The sequence below is a fragment of the Chiloscyllium plagiosum genome, chromosome 22 (assembly GCF_004010195.1).
Source record: "Chiloscyllium plagiosum isolate BGI_BamShark_2017 chromosome 22, ASM401019v2, whole genome shotgun sequence".
In the NCBI taxonomy this organism is placed as follows: Eukaryota; Metazoa; Chordata; class Chondrichthyes; order Orectolobiformes; family Hemiscylliidae; genus Chiloscyllium; species Chiloscyllium plagiosum.
Genome location: NC_057731.1, coordinates 30,963,590 through 30,982,133, shown reverse-complemented (window position 1 = coordinate 30,982,133; position 18,544 = coordinate 30,963,590). Strand labels below are relative to the sequence as shown.

Here is an 18,544-nt window from a genome sequence, read left to right as displayed (position 1 = left end):
CCTACTTGTGACCTCTTCAAAGAATTCCAACAGGTTTGTCGGCACGACCTCCCCTTACTAAATCCATGTTGACTTGTTCTAATCCAACCCTGCTCTTCCAAGAATTTAGAAACCTCATCCTTAACGATGGATTCTAGAATTTTACCAACAACCGAGGTTAGGCTAATTGGCCTATAATTTTCCATCTTTTGTTTTGATCCTTTCTTGAACAAGGGGGTTACAACAGCGATCTTCCAATCATCCGGGACTTTCCCTGACTCCAGTGACTTTTGAAAGATCTCAACCAACGCCTCCGCTATTTCCTCAGCCACCTCCCTCAGAACTCTAGGATGTAGCCCATTGGGGCCAGGAGATATGTCAATTTTAAGACCTTTTAGCTATTCTAGCACTACCTCTTTTGTAATCGCAACCATACTCAACTCAACCGCCTGACTCCCTTTAATTTTTGGGATTATACCCATGTCTTCCACTGTGAAGACTGACGCAAAGTACTTATTACATTCTCCAGCCATTTCCTCATCTCCAATCACTAGCCTTCCAGCATCAGTTTGAAGTGGCCCAATGTCTACTTTTGCCTGTTGTTTGTTTCTTATGTATTGAAAGAAACTTTTACTATGATTTCTAATATTACTGACTAGCCTACCTTCATATTTGATCCTAAGACATGTCTAAATAAGACATTTAAAAAACCTGTAGATCTGGCAGTTAAGTGGCGAGTGAATTTTAACCTACATGAATCTGGTGATGCACTTCTGTTTAAAAAGTAAACATTACTTACATATGAGTTTGTAAAAAAAAACACAGAACAAGCTAGAAAATGCAAGAGATCTAGACTTGCAGGTCAACAAGTGATTAAAAATGGCATCTCATCAACAAAACTATACAAAACGCTAATAGTGTGCTGGGATTTAATTTAAGAAATTTGTTTCAACAACAGTGAAGATATGTATAGGACTGCAGCGAAATCACGGAGAAGGTATTGTTTTAAGACCTGTTCTCATGCTATGGGAAATACATGGGAGTACTGGAAAAAGTGCAAAATTGATTGACAGGGATGGTACAAGAACTCAGAGGTTATAACTAAAAGAATGATTGAACAGATTAGGGTATATTTTCTTTTGAACAAAAATACACAAAGACCTCACAGTGGGTCAAATAACTGCACTGAAGCCAGTATCCTGTAACCAAGTCACCCTTTATTTACACAAGCACAATACATGGACTCTGACCATTTGCACAGTGCCAGCTCCCAGATGGAAGAGATTCTCTGATACTCCTGTTTATATCTGTCAGCCCTGGCTTCCTGATTGGGGCTGTTAACCTGGGCCATTCAGGGGATTCATTCTCCATGAGATCCACCTGACCAACTTTGTTCCAATCACTACATCACTGCAGAGGGTAAATGTGAGAAATTCCAAAAATAGAGCTCAAAATGCAAGCTAGTTGCTTACAAGTGTGGCATTAGAAACGCATGTACTCAGAGAGTAGAACAAATTGCCATAGGAAAAGATTGAGGCACACATCTTTGACGGTTTCAACAGAAATATAGATCACTCATTGGAAGTACACAAAATAGAAATGCACACTAAAAGACTGAGATATGGTGGACGGAAAGGGAAAAATCTCACGTAGACAGTAAATACTAAAACAAGTGAGTAATTCCTACATTGCATTTCTTTAGAGTAACATCATAACGTGAAGCTTAACAAATGAAAATCTTAGCAAATCTCACATAGCAAAATCTACTCTTACTATTTTAATGCAGACTACACTGATCAAGAGAAATGGTTTGTTACTTACTTTCACCTGGAGACACCTCACTGTAATGAACAATAAAGCCAGGACCAGTATTATGGGAATCAGATTGAAAATAAACTGTCATAGTGTTGGATGACGATGTAAATTCATGGTTTGATCCAGTACATATTGTGGCAAGGGCGGGAGACTTTATTGAAGGCCCATCATATATTGTAACATTATCATTTGAACAACGTGGTGAAACTTCCAACCTGCAGAAAGAATGTATTTCACACTTCATTTTCTTCATTAACAATTCACTTTATAAATTATGCATTATATTTCTGATACCTGTTCCAAAATCAAGAATGCATGAACAAGGATTGACCATCCAGTCCTTCAGCCCAAACCTTTCCACAAATCAAACTCATTTTGCTTTACTGTCAATGCTTCAAAATTTGTTTGAAGATATGAGGGAGAAATGAGAGAAGATGGGATGCTTCTCTATAAAGCAAGGTGGTATAAGAGACCTTTTTGACTGAGATACTCAAAATCCTGAAGAGTTTTAATGATTAACTGGATGAGAAACTATGAGAAGGATCAGCAATAAGAGGTAGCATATTTTAAAATAACTGGCAAAAGAACTTGAAGCTTAAAAATGTGTTGCTGGAAATGTGCAGCAGGTCAGACAGCATCAAAGGAACAGGAGAATCGACGTTTCGGGCATAAGCCCTTCTTCTCCTGTTCCTTTGATGCTGCCTGACCTGCTGCGTTTTTCCGGCAACACATTTTTAAGCTCTGATCTCCAGCATCTGCAGTTCTCACTTTCTCCTAAAAGAACTTGAAGTGCAATGAGAAAAAAAATATTTCATAGGACAAATTGTTACAATCTGGAATGCATGGCCTGAAAGGAAGATGGGTGAAGATTTGACAAACTTTTCAAAATGATGCTGCATAAACATTTGAAAGAGAATAATTTGAAGGGTTAGGGTAAGCGTACTAGAGTGAGACTAAATGGATAGTTCTTTAAAAGAGCTAGTGAAATGTGAAGTAGGTTTTCTTCAGTGTTGTAGGGCACCAAACCTGTAATATACTGCTCTGCAGGGCATGTAGGTTCAGTGTCAGTTAACACAGAATAGGCAAATCAGGCAGTGTCTAACGATGGTTTGATGTCAACCCTGTATTTTCAACCTTGCTGCTCTAGCTCAGCCCTACCTCTGAACATGTGCTCTGTATGGATTCTCCCCACTGGGGCTATTCAAAAGCATCTTCAATTGCTCCTGGGTTAATCACTATTTGATATTAACTGGATGTGCCTGGATATGTAGAAGCTCTTGGTAGTTTCCACAAATGTTTGATGCTGAAAAGGAGTTGACCTCAACTTCACGTGTTCCTGTCAGACCATGTGCTCTAAATCTGGCTGTTGAAGCAACTATTCATTTAACAACTACAGTAGGAAATGCAGTAGAAGCAGCAGAAAAGAGAATAAACTACTCACTAATGGAGGAGAATGATGGAGGCAAGGGCTCTCAGTCACAGAATGTATCCAGCCAGCATCTTGCATTTACATTTATGATACCTCAATCTAAGCCAGGAAAGTCTACGCATCAAGTCCATTTATACTGGTGGTGCTCATGGAAATTTCCCATAACTTGTAGACAGACTTGCAATCTCAGATCAGGGCAAAGGCAATACTGCCAATGCTTGGGAAGAAGACTGTTACAATAAGTTTTTTGTAAGAAAGGACACCCATAACTTCTCCCAACTTGTTTTCCACAATTATGCTGAGGAGGGGAAGGAAGTGCTTTATATATCAAAAGAGAGAGGTTCATTGTTTTCTCATTGACCAGAGAGATACAGTGTGGCTTAGTCAGGTTAGTGAGCTTCTCTGGGACTTTGGCAACTTTACTCCAAAATACATAGAGCCATTGACTGCACAAACGTCTCTTTGAGGGTATTTTATTGAAATGCAAAGATGGAATGCAACTGCAAAATGTTCCTTTCCCTGAACATGCAGTTAGCGTATGACAATGCTTACTATCCTGGCAGCATTCATGATGCAATTACTCTGCACCACTCCACTATTCCTTCAGACTACATTTAGTCCGGGCCTTATTTCACATGACTGCATCCATGACTGTAGACATGTAATTTTTACATAACCACTCGTTAGGTGAAATGTACTATATGGCCTCTGCCAAAAAAGTAAACTTCTGTTTTTAGTTAGAGTGAGATAGCACTTCTAATATAGTATTAATATGTTAATTGCACAGTGATATCTTGAAGAAACAATCGATTTCTTGTGAATAGAAATTGTGCAATTGTCTTATGTGTAACTATTGTGTCACACAAGGTATGTAACATTTTCAAGTTTTGGAGATTTTGTTTTGCTTTTCCTACTGGTGCATTAAAATTTATCTTGCTAGTGTACTTTGCGACTTTATGCTTCTCATACGCATTATCATGATCACTAGGCATGTTCATCACAGGTTCAATGATGAACATGCCTAGATTAATATAACTTGTGTAGCATCCTTTTCAGATGCAAGTAACAACAGATTAGTAGTCAAGCATTTGGCTTAAACAGGTAAAGTTAGTTTACTATGACTTATGACTGAAAGTTTCTAAGAGATAAAAAGATGAAATCACTAACAAGGAACTACAAATAACAAGATTAAAAGAAAAAGCAATAAGGCAGAAGAACACTGGAGAAAGTCTCAGTAAGGCTCTGTGAAATGCCATTGGAGCTTTTTGCTTGAGCTCCTTGTAATTGAAGCAAAAAGATTAGAAATTCGAATCAGATCTGGCAGCTGCAGTGGTTTCTGAAGTTGAACAGTTTCACAATCAGAAAGCAGATTTGGGGACAGAAAGAAGATTCCTGTCTTCTGGATTGGTAGACATGGCATTTTTAGTTGCTCGGTTACTTTACATCATCCTACTAGCTGTTTCATGATGTCTCTCTCTATCTCTCTCTTTCCTTCTGTCTTGAGACATGTTTCTTTGGGGATGATACAAGATAAAATGTCTCTGTCTAAAAGCAGCTTATATTTTTGAATCATTGTTCATTGTTACTGAGTGGCCTATGAAAAAAAAATCAAAAAACTAAAATGCATTGGCTGAGGAAGTAACAAAGAGGATTGATGAGGACAGAGCGGTAGATGTGATCTATATGGACTTCAGTCAGACATTTGACAAGGTTCCCCATGGGAGACTGACTAGCAAGGTTAGATCTCACAGAAAACAGGGAGAACTAGCCATTTGGATACAGAACCTGCTGAAATGTAGAAGACAGAGGGTGGTGGTGGAGGGTTGTTTTTCAGACTGGAGGCCTGTGACTAGTGGAGTGCCATAAGGATCGGTGATGAGCCGTCTACTTTATGTCATTTACATAAATGATTTGGATGCGAGCACAAAAGGTACAGTTAGTAAGTTTGCAAATGACACCAAAATTGGAGGTGTAGTGGACAGCGAAGAGGGTTACCTCAGATTACAACAGGATCTTGACCAGATGGGACAATGGGCTGAGAAGTGGCAGATGGAGTTTAATTCAGATAAATGTGAGGTGCTGCATTTTGGGAAAGCAAATCTTAGCAAGACTTATACACTTAATGGTAAGGTAGGGAGTGTTGTTGAACAAAGAGGCCTTGGAATGGAAGTTTATAACTCCTTGAAAGTGGAGTTGCAGGTAGTGAAGAAGGTGTTTGGTATGCTTTCCTTTATTAGTCAGAGTATTGAGTACAGGAGTTGGGAGGTCATGTTGCGGCTGTACAGAACATTGGTTAGGCCACTGTTGGAATATTGCGTGCAATCCTTCCTATTGCAAAGATGTTGTGAAACTTGAAAGGGTTCAGAAAAGATTTACAAGGATGTTGCAAGGGTTGGAGGATTTGAGCTATTGGGAGAGGCTGAACAGGCTGAGGCTGTTTTCCCTGGAGCGTCGGAGGTTGAGGGGTGAACTTATAGAGGTTTATAAAATTATGAGGGGCATAGATAGGGTAAATAGGCAAAGTCTTTTTCCTGGGGTTAGGGAGTCCAGAACTAGAGGGCAGAGGTTTAGGGTGAGAGGGGAAAGATATAAAATAGACCTACGGGGAAACTTTTTCACACAGAGGGTGGTATGTGTATGGAATAAACTGCTAAAGGAAGTGGTGGAGGCTGGTAGAATTGCAACATTTAAGAGGCATTTGGATGGGTATATGAATAGGATGGGTTTGGAGGAATATGGGCCTGGTGCTGGCAGGTGGGACTAGATTGGGTTGGGATATCTGGTCGGCATGGACGGGTTGGACCGAAGGGTCTGTTTTCATGCTGTACATCTCTATGACTCTATCTATGACTCAAAGACAACTCATTCCTCATCTGTGCTTCTTAGCTTTTGTTCTGGAAAATGTCCAATCTGCATTAATGTCATCGTAAATCATTGAGGAACTTTGTTAACCCTTGGATGAAAGTTTTTATTTCATGTTTGTGTTTGATTCTCTTTAGTATTGAATTTTGGCAGCAATGTTGTTTGTTTTTTTATCCAGTTATACATTGTCATTAGGAACGCAGCAACAGGTTGAAGAGGATGAGCCAGAAGGGAGGAGGTAACAAACAAATCTCTTTCTTTGGCAAGCTGTTCTGATCATCCATTTGGACATGGCTCCACCTTATATTAACCAAAATCCAACATTCCATCTTTGTCCATTCCCTCTGTCACTGATCTGTCATGACTACAATCCTGAAATAAAGTCTCCTAACTGAAACAAAGAAAACTCAAGTGCCATGTTATAGAGAGCACAACAAGCTGTGAGTATCTGACCAAATTAAGAACTAGATTCACATCTTCAGTGGCTCATTCAAAGGCAAATATGAGGAGCAAATGTCTTTCATCTTCAATGGTTTGAACCCTGCCATTGACCATGGCCCCAGTCAAGCCTGCTCAGATGCTCGCAACTACAGCCTGTCCCCACCAGTTATGTCTTGCCACCTCTGGAGAGGGGCCACCTAGTCCTGCAACAAAGAAAGAAGAGGATCAGTGAGTGAAGTCTTTGAGTAACATATCTGACATTGATAAATAGCTGGCAGCGTTTACAAACTGAGATGTGAGGTTTGCAGCAAATCTGTGAGGGTGATGTCTGTTGTTGAATAATAGCTATGAATTGTACCTAACAGAAAATTGCAGAAGGGTAGTGAACAGGGTATCCACTGCATTGAGCAGGGTGTGAGGCTAGTGGTTCACTTGTGGAGGAGATAATATTTGATCATGAATTCCCTCACCTTGGCCATTCTTTATAAGGTTATCAAACTTTTTCTGCCACCACATCTGATCTACAGAGTGGCATTGCAGGTGTTGACAACACTGCTGTCTACTTCCAATGCATTCTTAGTGTCCACCTAATGGGTTTACAAGCTCCTTTGGAAAAAGAGTTCATAGTTCATGTCCACCTCCTGTACAGAGGCCACTAGTGAAGCAACCAAGCCCCCTGGTGTATACTTTCAGCCCTATTACACCATTTTCACTGCTTTTACATTCCAATCATTTTCCAGTTCCTGTAGCTACTACAGCTAGGATGCACTATTTGTTTAAGTAATGTAGGATACCTGTAAGTGGTACTAGCTTGCTTTGAGTTAACCCACTGCTAATATGTGCAGCCAATCAGCTGACTCAGAATCAGAAGCATCAGGATCACACTCAGAAGTGTCACTCAAGTATATTATTTTCCACCCTGTTCAATTTATACAAGGCCAATTACCATGACGGTAATTTTTAATCCACATAACATCTCTCCTGTGTAGTAGATATCAGCTTAGAACTGCTTCCCTGGAGTAATGATACCCCTTAAGTGAACCCAATGGACATTATACTTATTGCAATGAGAAAATGGAACACTGTTACTTACTGAATCTCAGTAAAATGCAACCTTATTCTATCGTTGTTATCAATCAATATATACCAGATACATTTTGCATTATTTGGATAGTGCTGTGGATAATTGGGGCTGGCAAAAGATCCATCATCATCATCCAATCTTCCTCCACATTGTGTATCTTGTAACAATGATAAAATGACTAAAATTATAATCAGAAAATAAGCAGGTTTTTGATCTTCAACATTTCTGCCTCAACTCGTCCTGAGAAATTTCCCCTTTAGCTCTGGTATAATCTGATGAGCAATGAACCTCACCTTTATAGCTAATACCTTATATTGAATTTGACATTGCCCTGCTAAGTTTGACTTTGTTCTTTTCTAACATCCACACTCTGCAGTCTCAGAAGGTTCATTGGATGGAGATTGAGAGAGGAAATCCTAATTGGTTTTCATCTAATGCCTCAAAAGAATGAATCGTTTCATAGTTCCTATGAAATATTAATGGATTACGTCCATTATTACGCAAAACAAATAACAAGGGGTATGCCTCTGTGGCATCCAATTCCATTGTGAATAGCATCATAAATGAGCAGGCATTTTTCACATAGACATCAGATTACAAAGAACTTGAAACTTGTGTTTGTATTTTTCCTTCAATTAAATAAAAAATCCATCTTATTTGAGCCAGAGGAGGTCTGTTTATAATGAAGTATGAATGAGGTTTCAATTTCAGAAAATCTGAGGAACACAATATAATTAGATTAGATTACATTACATTACAGTGTGGAAACAGGCCCTTCGGCCCAACACGTCCACACCGACCCGCCGAAGCGTAACCCACCCATACCCCTACATTTACCCCTTACCTAACACAACGGGTAATTTAGTATGGCCAATTCACCTGACCCTGCACATCTTTGGACTGTGGGAGGAAACAGGAGCACCCAGAGGAAACCGACGCAGACACGGGGAGAACGTGCAAACAGTCAGTCGCCTGAGGCGGGAATTGCTAAACGGTTCTCCCTGGCTTATTTTTCTTATTTATATTTGTAACATTTACAGCATCACCAGCAAAAGAATTAGTGATATTTACATATAAACCAAATCTTCTTTGTTTAATTGTGATGAAATTGTACTCTGTGTGGTTCATTGCCTTGAGCAGCAGTGGGATATTCATTGTTCAGCCTCACAGACAAAGAGAGGCCACTTAGTCAAAGTAGCAAAATATTTACACAGTATCAAATCAAAAATCATTAAGTTTGGAAAATCCCATCTGCAATTGCCAAATTTCAGGACCGGTAGGTAGTACAAACATGACAGGCTGAATCGCCTCCTTGTGTACTGTAAAATTCTATTCTATGGTTGCCTCCACCACATCCAGAGCCATTAATGCATCTCAGAAGCTTCACTAATTTCAATTTTATGAGAAGCAGAACGAAAAGTTACCAATGTAGCTGTGTCCCTTGCTTGGTTCAAGTCTTAAATGAAATATTTTAAGTCGTGAAATTGATATAAACTCAAGTGTTGCAAATGTTACAATGGTGTAACAGCTTGTCATTTTAATGGAATTCTGAATCAACTTCATCCTCATTTAAACTTCCATTGGTTTCTGTTATTTATTGCATTTGTTTGTTCTTATATGTGTGTTACATGTTGGAATTCTTGTAGCCTGATTATATAACCTGAATGTCAATTTGAAATGTAAGTAAAAATGCAACTCTGCTTGTGGGTTGCAAACATGTTTTTTCAGTAAATGAGTATTATTATTATTATTATATGTTTATGAGCAATCTGTTATTGTTATCACACACCTCTGGAACACGTGGGATTTGAACCTCAGCCTTTGATTCCAGCAGTAGGACCACTACCACTCTGCCACAGGATCCATTATTATTATGATACCTATTGACTAGTGTTGAACAGGCAGGATTTGAACTCAATGAACTTGATTATTTTAATTAAAAAGTTAATGGAAGGCAGAAGGCTGTCCTGTTCAAAGTCTTCCAGGTTACCGAGGAGTTTGGTGGATTAGGCATGGAGAAAAGAAGTCTTGATTTGTCGGGAATCCTAAACTTATGGTTTATCAATACAGGATAGTTGGTAATATACTCATTAGGGAATTAAGGCAGAATTCAGTGGACAGAAAACTCTCTGGAGAAATAAGACATAATTACAAATCGCAAGATTCTAAAAGGCTGAGTCTGTTTAAATAATCTGATAGAGGTCTTTGAAGAGGTGAACACATTAAGTGTCACATATTTGGCTTTTCAAACACTTTCAAGAGAGTACCATCTTAGACACATGTCAAAGTTTAGGACATGTTTAGTCAAGTGAATATTGGCTGTATAGAAGCCAAATTGTGCAATTAACAGAAAGATAAGAGTGGATGTGCTGGGTAGATGGTTTGACTGAAGAAAGATTAAAAGCAATGTTCAATGAACATCAGTGCTGTGACCATTGTTATTCATGATTCATACAAATGATTTGGGCTTTGAAAAATATTGCAAATGTCAGCATTTACAATGATACCAGTGAAAAAGACATTAGAAAACTTATAGACTAGCTAGTTAAGTGACAAATATATCTAACATAGATAAATAGGGTGATATACTTAAATTTTAAAAGAAGAAAATGTAATTCAAACAAAATTCAAACTTAATCAAGTAAAAGATATTGAATGGACTAGCAAAGCGAAGAGCACAGGATAATAAAACAGCATCACGTGAAGGCAACAAAACAATTAAAAAGGCATGCAGAACTCTGGGATTTATTTCTAGGATGCATAATTTAGAAGGAGTGAAGCTATGGACCATGAGGAGGCCATATCATATGTACTGTGCACTTGCTCTGTTCTCCACATTACAAAATCTACAAAGAATCATATCTTTATCATGTTATTAACATTATTTTCTTACTCTTTTTATATAAAAAGCACTCATCAAGGGAAGTAATTTAACAATTACCTGCAACCATAGATATCTCGTGGTAATGTGCGGTAAAGCCAGAACCAGTATTATGGGAATCGGATTGAAAATAAACAGTCATTTTGTTGGACGAGGACATAAATTTGAGGTTTGATCCAATACATATTGTGGAGAGTGCAGGAGAATGTATTGAAGGCCCATCATATATTGTTACATAATCATTTGAGCAACGTGGGGAAACTTCCAGCCTGCAGAGACAGAATGTATTTTACACTTTGTTTCTTTCAATAATAATTTATGTTGTAAATGTAGAACCATGCATAGAATGTCTATTAAAAAAAAATGAAGCATGAAAGAATGATTGTCATCCATCCAAATTCAGTCATTCAGTCCCAAGCAATCCATAAATCAGATACCATTTGTTTTATGCAAATATTACATAACTTACTTGAAAATCTGTAAGAGAGATAAGTGAAATCTGGGCTTGGTTTATTTAAAGCAGAGTGGTGTAAAGCAATATTTCGTGGACATGCTTAAAAATCATAAGGGTCTTTGATGGACTAAATAATGAGAAATTTTCTCAAAGCATCCAGAACCAGAGGAAACATATTTTAAGGAACCTGAGGTGGGAGGAGGAAAATGTGTTGCATAGGACAAGTTGTTACAATCTGAATGCATTGCCTGAAAGGATGGTGGGAATAAATTCAATAATAACTTCCAAAAGACTGTTACTTAAACATTTGAAAGGGAATTATTTGAAGAACTATGGAGCAAGTGTAATACATTGAGTTTAATTGGGTGGTTCTTTCAAAAAGCTAGCAGACCCATCTGGCGAAATAAAGTTATTCAATGTTGTCTCAGGATCTCAGTGGATGTTAATGTTGGACTTGTCAGATTCCAGACTGAAAACTGGCCTGACAAATCATAAGTTAAATTTTTGCAGTTGTTTAGCAAGGTGCCTTATTTTGAACATCTTCACATGAGACTGTCAATGTTCTTTACAAAAGCACACACATTTGATACACTGAAGCAGAAAAAATATAACATTTATAAAACAGTTTAGAAATATCTTAACATTAACAGCAAAATAGAATTTCAATCTTTTATTACAAGCAATAACCTTCACAGATACTCAGTCCCAGTGACGTGACACTTTTGTTGTAACAAATGAACTTCTTATTTAACTGATTCTTTCCAGTTCTGAGAATATAGATTTCTAAATATTATAGATACGAAGAATTATGAGAACTGTGCAGGGAAATGGTATTGTGGTAAACGATCAGACATGATATAGTTGAATATCGGAGCAAGATTAAACAGCTGAATAGCTTAGTCACACTCCTACTTCCAATAGTCCCACGTAAAGCTGATTTGATACCAGCATTGCATTTTTCAATCTTGTTGCTCCAGCTACATAATACAAATGTAGTCTGTACATGCATTCCATATTATTCCCCTACCAACACCATTTGAAGGGATGACCAATCTTTCTCAGATTAACTGCTAATTGATTTTTACTGGAACCAACTATAGAAGTACTTGGTGCTTTGCAAGTTTATTTAAAGTTGTTGAAGTTGACAAGAGGTATGGTTCCACATGAAAAATGACTTCAAGGGTCTTATTCAAATATTTGCTGCATTTTATGAGTGTGGTAATGGACATCTATCCACTTTGACCAGTAACTTCAGAAGGAAATGTAGCAGACGTAGCGCAAAGGAGAACAACTGCTCACAGACAAAGGAGGAGGGCTTTCAGTAGGAGAACATATCCAGCCAGCAACTTCCAGGTGCTTTTTTGCTCACCTCAACCTAAGCCAAGAACAATGGAGTGTGCATTAACTCTATTTTTAAAAAGAAGATGCCTATGGAAATCTGCCAGCTCTTGAACACAAACTTGTAATCATAAAGCAGGACAAGGAGAATATTTCAAATTAGGGATTCTCTACTGAACTAAAGGGACAGTTGACTTAATACATGGCTCATGACTTCTTTGTGGAACCAAAGCATATGCAATTACATGTATATACGGGAGCCTTATTGGCACATTGAACAGATCACTGAGATGCTTGAGCTTCAGGTCAATTGGACTTTTAAAAACTGGTTGATTATAGTGCAGGAAAGGCATGTTCCTGTGCAAATGAAGGACAGGAATGGCAGGATTTGTGAACCTTGGATGACAGGGGAAATTATCAGCTTAATCAAAACAAAAAGGAGGCATACCTAAGGTCTAGGCAGCTAGATCTTAAGTCCTTGAAGAATATAGACAAAGTCTGAAGAAACTCAAACAGGGAGTTTGGAGGGATAAAACAGCCATGAAATGTGATTTGTTGGCCAGTAGGGTTAAGGAGAATTCCAAGGTATTTTATACATACATTAGGAGCAAGAGGGTAGCTAGGGAAAGGATAAAGGAGTGAGGCTATGTGTGAAGCCAGAGGAAATGGATGAGATCCTTATTGAGTATCTTATATCAATATTCACCAAAGAGAGGGACATAAGGGATTTTGAGGTTAACAAAACGTGCGTGAATACTCTTGGGAAGGTCCACATAATGAAGGAGGAAACTTTGAATGTCTTGAAATGCATTAAGGTATACAAGTCCCCAGGGCCAGATGGGATTTATCCAAGGATACTGCAGGAGGCAAGGAAGGAAATAGTTGGGGCTTTAACAGATATCTTTGCAACTACTCAGGTGTGGTTCCAGAGGACTAGAGAAAGGCAAAAGTTGCTCCTTTGTTTAAGAAGGGTAAAAGATAAAATCCAAGTAATTACAGGTCAGTGAGCCTGACGTCAGTGGTGGGGAAGCTTTTCAAGATGATGCTGAGAAAGAGGATTTTTTCACATTTGGAAGTGAATTGATTTATTAGTAAGGCAGCAGGAAGGCTTGTGCAAGAAGGTCATGTCTCACCAACGTGATTGTGTTTTTGAAGAGATGAGAAGAATGATTGATGAGGGAAGGGCAGTGGATGTGGTCTCCATGGACTTTTGTAAGGCATTTAATAAAATACCTTTTGGCAGGCTTGTACAAAAGGTCGAGTCTTAAGGGATCCAGAGTGTGCTGGCTAGATAGATACATGTCAGATAACCATGATGGTCATGTTTAATTGATATAGCTTCTGTGGGATCAGTTCAGAATTACTCACCTGTAGCATTGATTCCTCTTAAATGAATCCATTGTGTATAGTAATTAGGCAACAGATGTCTCTGACATTATGTACAATGAGTAAGCGGGAACAGTTACTTACTGAATCTTAACAAAATTCAACCTTATTCTTTCATCATTATCCACAGATATATACCAAATACATTTTGCATTATTTGGATAGTGGAGTGGATAATTAGGGCTGGTAAAAGATCCGTTGTCATCATCAAGATTTCCTCCGCATTGTGTATCTAATAACAAGAATGAAATGGCAGTATTATTGTCCTCAAATATTTCTGAATCCAGTCCTCCTAAGAACTGTCTGAGCTCTGATATAATTTGATGAGAGATGCACTTCACCTAAGTAGCTGATAACTTATGTGAGAGTTGACAGTAGGAGCTGATAACACCATTTCCGCACCTCCTCCTCCTCCTTCCCCCGTTGCCCCCACCCCTCCCCCAATCATTATATATATCAATTAGGGAGTACTTTCTTCTGTGCCTATCCAAGTAAGTGACAAGTCTGGCTTTATACATTAAGTTCTTTCAAGATCTCCAACTCTTTTTTAAGTTATCTTTTATCAATCTATTTTATAATTTATTTGTAGCTACAGAGACTTTCAAACATAATAGCTTCCACTTCTAGTAATATTTCTAGCCTGTTCCTGAGTCCTTGTTCTTGTCAAACTTATGACTTCTACTCACTCTCCTGTCTCAATCTGTACAACAATGACTGCAAGATCTTCCTCTCCAATGATCAGAATTCCTTTCACTAGCTTATGATATTTTCCAAGGAGAATGCTCACTTTCAAGACCACTGTCAGAATCTGTATTGTGTTTTCTAGCTTTTAACATCTTTATCTCATTTTGTCAATCGATAGGTCTTACTGCCTGTCTCTTCAATATTTTGCTAACATTTATATTTGACATGGAATTTCCTTGTTCTTCCTATAATGATGAGATTGCTTCACTTATTGACTCTTTCTGACATATATGTTAATTAAGTCCCAACTTTTGCTTGCTGTCCAGTGATGCTAATAGCTTTGTCCTGTGTCTCTCTATCACTTTGTCCACATTCAGTGAACCTAATCAACGTTCAGTGAATCTGAACTAATTGGTCTAATTACACATTTTCACACATATTCTTAAATTCATCATTGGCAAATTCACCCCCTCCTCATTCATACTGTTGTCATTTAGGCATGTTGCTGGGTCCCCCACTCCACAATCCATTTCTCTAGTACTTTATCTACAATTACTCTTTTTAATTAACTTCACTGCATGTTATCGTAGTCTGGGTAAATCGAGTTGCCATGTCTACAAAGTGCAAAATGATTTATTTGTTTTCCCTTATCCTATAACTTCAATTATAACTTTATCAGAGTGTTTTGCTGATGGGATTTTCACAATGAGCTGTGATGGTGCCCTTTTTATATATATATATCACTTTTATCGCTGGTGTCATCTATAACTTCAGTGTACTCATTGCCCTTTACTATGTCACTTAGTAGGATTTGTAACCTCTAAGTAGATAGATGAGCAAACTGACAATGTAGTTTTAAGATAGTTAGTCTTTTGTTCCTTTTAAACTCCCCTGATGCCAATAACATCTCCTTAATATTTTGATTAGAGAAGTTATGTCTTGTCAACAAGTAATGATAATGTCTGCATTATGTAAATTCCAAGTCCACTGACTTCCCAAACACGATTTCCTTCTTGTATTGTATTTACTGTTTCATATAAGACTTTTTCATAGATGGCCTGTTCAACTGGGAGGGTGTATCATTTAACCCTACATCTGTACTGATAATGTGATTTACGCCAGCTATTTTACAGGGAATCACTTTATCTTTGAGCGACTTCAATGTGCCATCATCCTTAGGCCCAAATAAGGTGTAACCATCCAATTCCTGAACACTACTTTATTCCTTACACAATACCAAAATTTATAGGTGATACCAGTCAAGTGGATTTAGCAAATTTATAGATGGGTTAGTTAAGGGGTAAATAAATTTTAAAGGTAAATAGCAAGAGGACCTTGAATTTTGAAAGAAGGCACATCACTTAAACATTAGATAATGACAATACTGAAAGCAATGAGATCTAGGTGTAATAACTAATTCAAAACACCATTACACATCAATAAAACAACAAAAATGCTGACAGAGATTAGAGATTATGTATTTCTACAGTACATAATTCAAAGAGCAAATTTGTGTTAAACTTCTATAGGACTATGATGAGGCCACACTCAAAGTACTGTGCACAATTATCGTTAGGTGACCCATGACCTCCAGGATCATTATAGAAATATTGAATTTTTTCATGAGCATGGATAAAAACTTGAAATGTGGAAGCAAGTTTATATCCCAGCTGGTCTCTGCAATTTGGAAACTGCAAAGCTGGAACAGACAGTATTCACGCAGTCATGCCTTGGACAATCAAATTCCCGCCAAAACTGGACTCCCCTGGAACTGCCTGGCTAGGTGCTAACAGCCACATTGCTTCAGCATGAACTATCTCCACCTCTAGTGAACCTGCGTTGTTAGGAGAATGCTATACAGACATGGTAGTACCCAGTTCAGCTGAAGGCCAGGGGAATGTATGATATGGTAAACTTCAAAACTTTAATAACTGTTCAGGAATTGAAAGAATCAGCAATAATTCTTTCTGGAATAAGCTTTTTCCTGAAAACTGTTATAAAGGAATTAAAAACAACATGCTAATTAACCATCCCTGAGAAGAAAGCAACATAAATAAGCTGTTTCCTGGGATAGAGAAGGTAACAACTATTTAAAAACCTGCCATCTAGACAAATAAGCAATGAAGATTGCCTGCAGAAGGAATGTCCTGAGGTGAAGAGCTTAATTGCAAGAAAGTTGTGTTCTGAATAGACAACTAACACCAAACATAACAGGAAGAGGGAAGCTGCAGACTTGATGACTCCATAAGTGTAATCAACATTGTGGATGAAGAGATCTGAAGGATCAGCAATAATCTCAAATTAGAAACTTCACAAGACAGAAAATCCTCGAAGAGTTCGCTTGCAGGAATCCTCAGTAGCCGAACTCTGGAGACCAACCCTTGATAATCGGAGATAGACACGGTTGGTATTGTATCTAAATTGCACAATTAATTGGGTAATAGCTAGATTGAATTGGAGGCCTGACATGATTACTTGAGGAGTCTTGTTTTGGTTGCTACATGCAAAAAAGGTTTAAGCTATTGTTTCAGTATTTGAATGAGATTTCTTCATAAGTAACCAAATTAAAGGTAGCTAGCGCCAATTTACACGCAACTCATAACATGACAACAGTAGCTCTTGACAGGTTCAAAACCATATTCTGCAACCTCCAAATATGGAAAGTAGTCATTGGATCTTCCTACTCCTACGCTAATATTGAACACAGGCCATAGACTCTTTGAGAAGGGCAAGAAAATGGGGATAAAAGGAACAATCGGGAGCTATGGCAAGCGATGAATGGCTTGGACATCACAACATGACAGAATCCAAAAATACAAGTCGAAAGGACAAGGCAGGTTATTAAATCCAACAAGGAAAAAGTAAGTAACTTGTTTTACTCAGTGCAACACACTACTGCAGGAGAAGGTTGAGGCGTACAGCTCAGATACTTCCTAAGGAAAAGTAAGCGACTACATGGAATAAAAGGGACAGCCTAATAAACTAAGATGAATCAGACAGAGAAGGAGAAATCATGCATGGAAAATAAGCATTAACACAGAGTAGTTAAGGTCTATTTCTATCCTGTAAATTCAATACAATTTTCGTAAGATCATAGTGATTTGAAGCATAACTGGTGTAGACTTCAGGAAATTCATAACAACTCTCTGAAAGTCATCACACATATTAAATGTTTTCTATCATTCTAATATGAACAGCACTGATCAAGAGAAATAATTTAACACTTACTTTGGTTTGCAGATGTCTCGTAGTAATTTGCTGTGAAACCAGGAGCAGTATTACGGAAATCAGATTGAAAATAAACAGTCATTGAATTGGATGATGATGTAAATTCATGGTTTGACCCAGTACATATTGTAGCAATCACAGGAGAATTTGTTGAAGGCCCATCAAATATTTTAATATAATCATTTGAACAATGTGGTGAAACTTCCAACCTGCAGACAGAATGTATTTTACACTTTATTTCTTTCAGTAGCAATTTACTTCATAAACTATGGACTTATGAACGTCCACCTAATGTTTTGGGGAACCATGACTGGCTTCCCTACTGTTTATCTGCTTCCTTGCCGACTCTCTCAAGCTCACTGTATAGCCCAATCTAAACATGGCCTTCAACAAGCTATGAAGAGCTCGTTATGACCAGATTGGGAATCTTCTTTGACCCCATGTCCCAGTGAAAGTCACTGGTGGCAGGGGCAGCACCAGAAATATCAGCATGCTGGCTGGTACTGGCATTTTCATCCTCACTAACTTCTGCTCCTGCTCCTGGCAAGTAATCAAAATTCAGAATCATGTGCTTGAGTATCAAAAGGCCATCAGGCTTCAGAGGAACGACACAATATCTTGTCCTGTCCACCTCCGCACTGAAGCCTCTAATGTACCAGCAGAGAGCATTGAAGCACGGCATTCAGATCCTTCATCAGTTCAAGCAGTTTCTGCAGCCAGAATGCTTTAAAGAATGCAGGCAAGATTTAAGTAGAGCAAACCAATGAACTATGCCCTCTGCCGGTCTGCAGCAATTCTGCGTGGTGCTCTGTACTCAGTTGTGCACACTGTTCTTGTAGTGAATAGGCAGCACATGATTTGCTTGCTTGCCTGCATCGCAAAAAAAGTGGCCAAAGGTCAATTGCATGCAGCCATCCCTGTATCCATTATTAGGTCATATTCAACAATCTCCCTATGATTCGT

At 38.2% G+C, this 18,544-nt stretch overlaps 1 protein-coding gene across 1 annotated transcript in view; it reads right to left on the bottom strand.

Annotated features, from left to right (window-relative positions):
• Window positions 1-18,544, bottom strand: part of LOC122561394 (deleted in malignant brain tumors 1 protein-like) — a 61,092-nt gene that overhangs the window by 24,890 nt on the left and 17,658 nt on the right. Inside the window, exons 6-8 of the mRNA XM_043713158.1 lie at window positions 17,582-17,790; window positions 13,754-13,901; window positions 10,552-10,760 (exon numbers count right to left, since the gene is read on the bottom strand). Of these exons, the coding sequence (XP_043569093.1) occupies window positions 10,552-10,760; window positions 13,754-13,901; window positions 17,582-17,790 (566 nt within the window). The remainder of the gene's footprint in view (window positions 1-10,551; window positions 10,761-13,753; window positions 13,902-17,581; window positions 17,791-18,544) is intronic.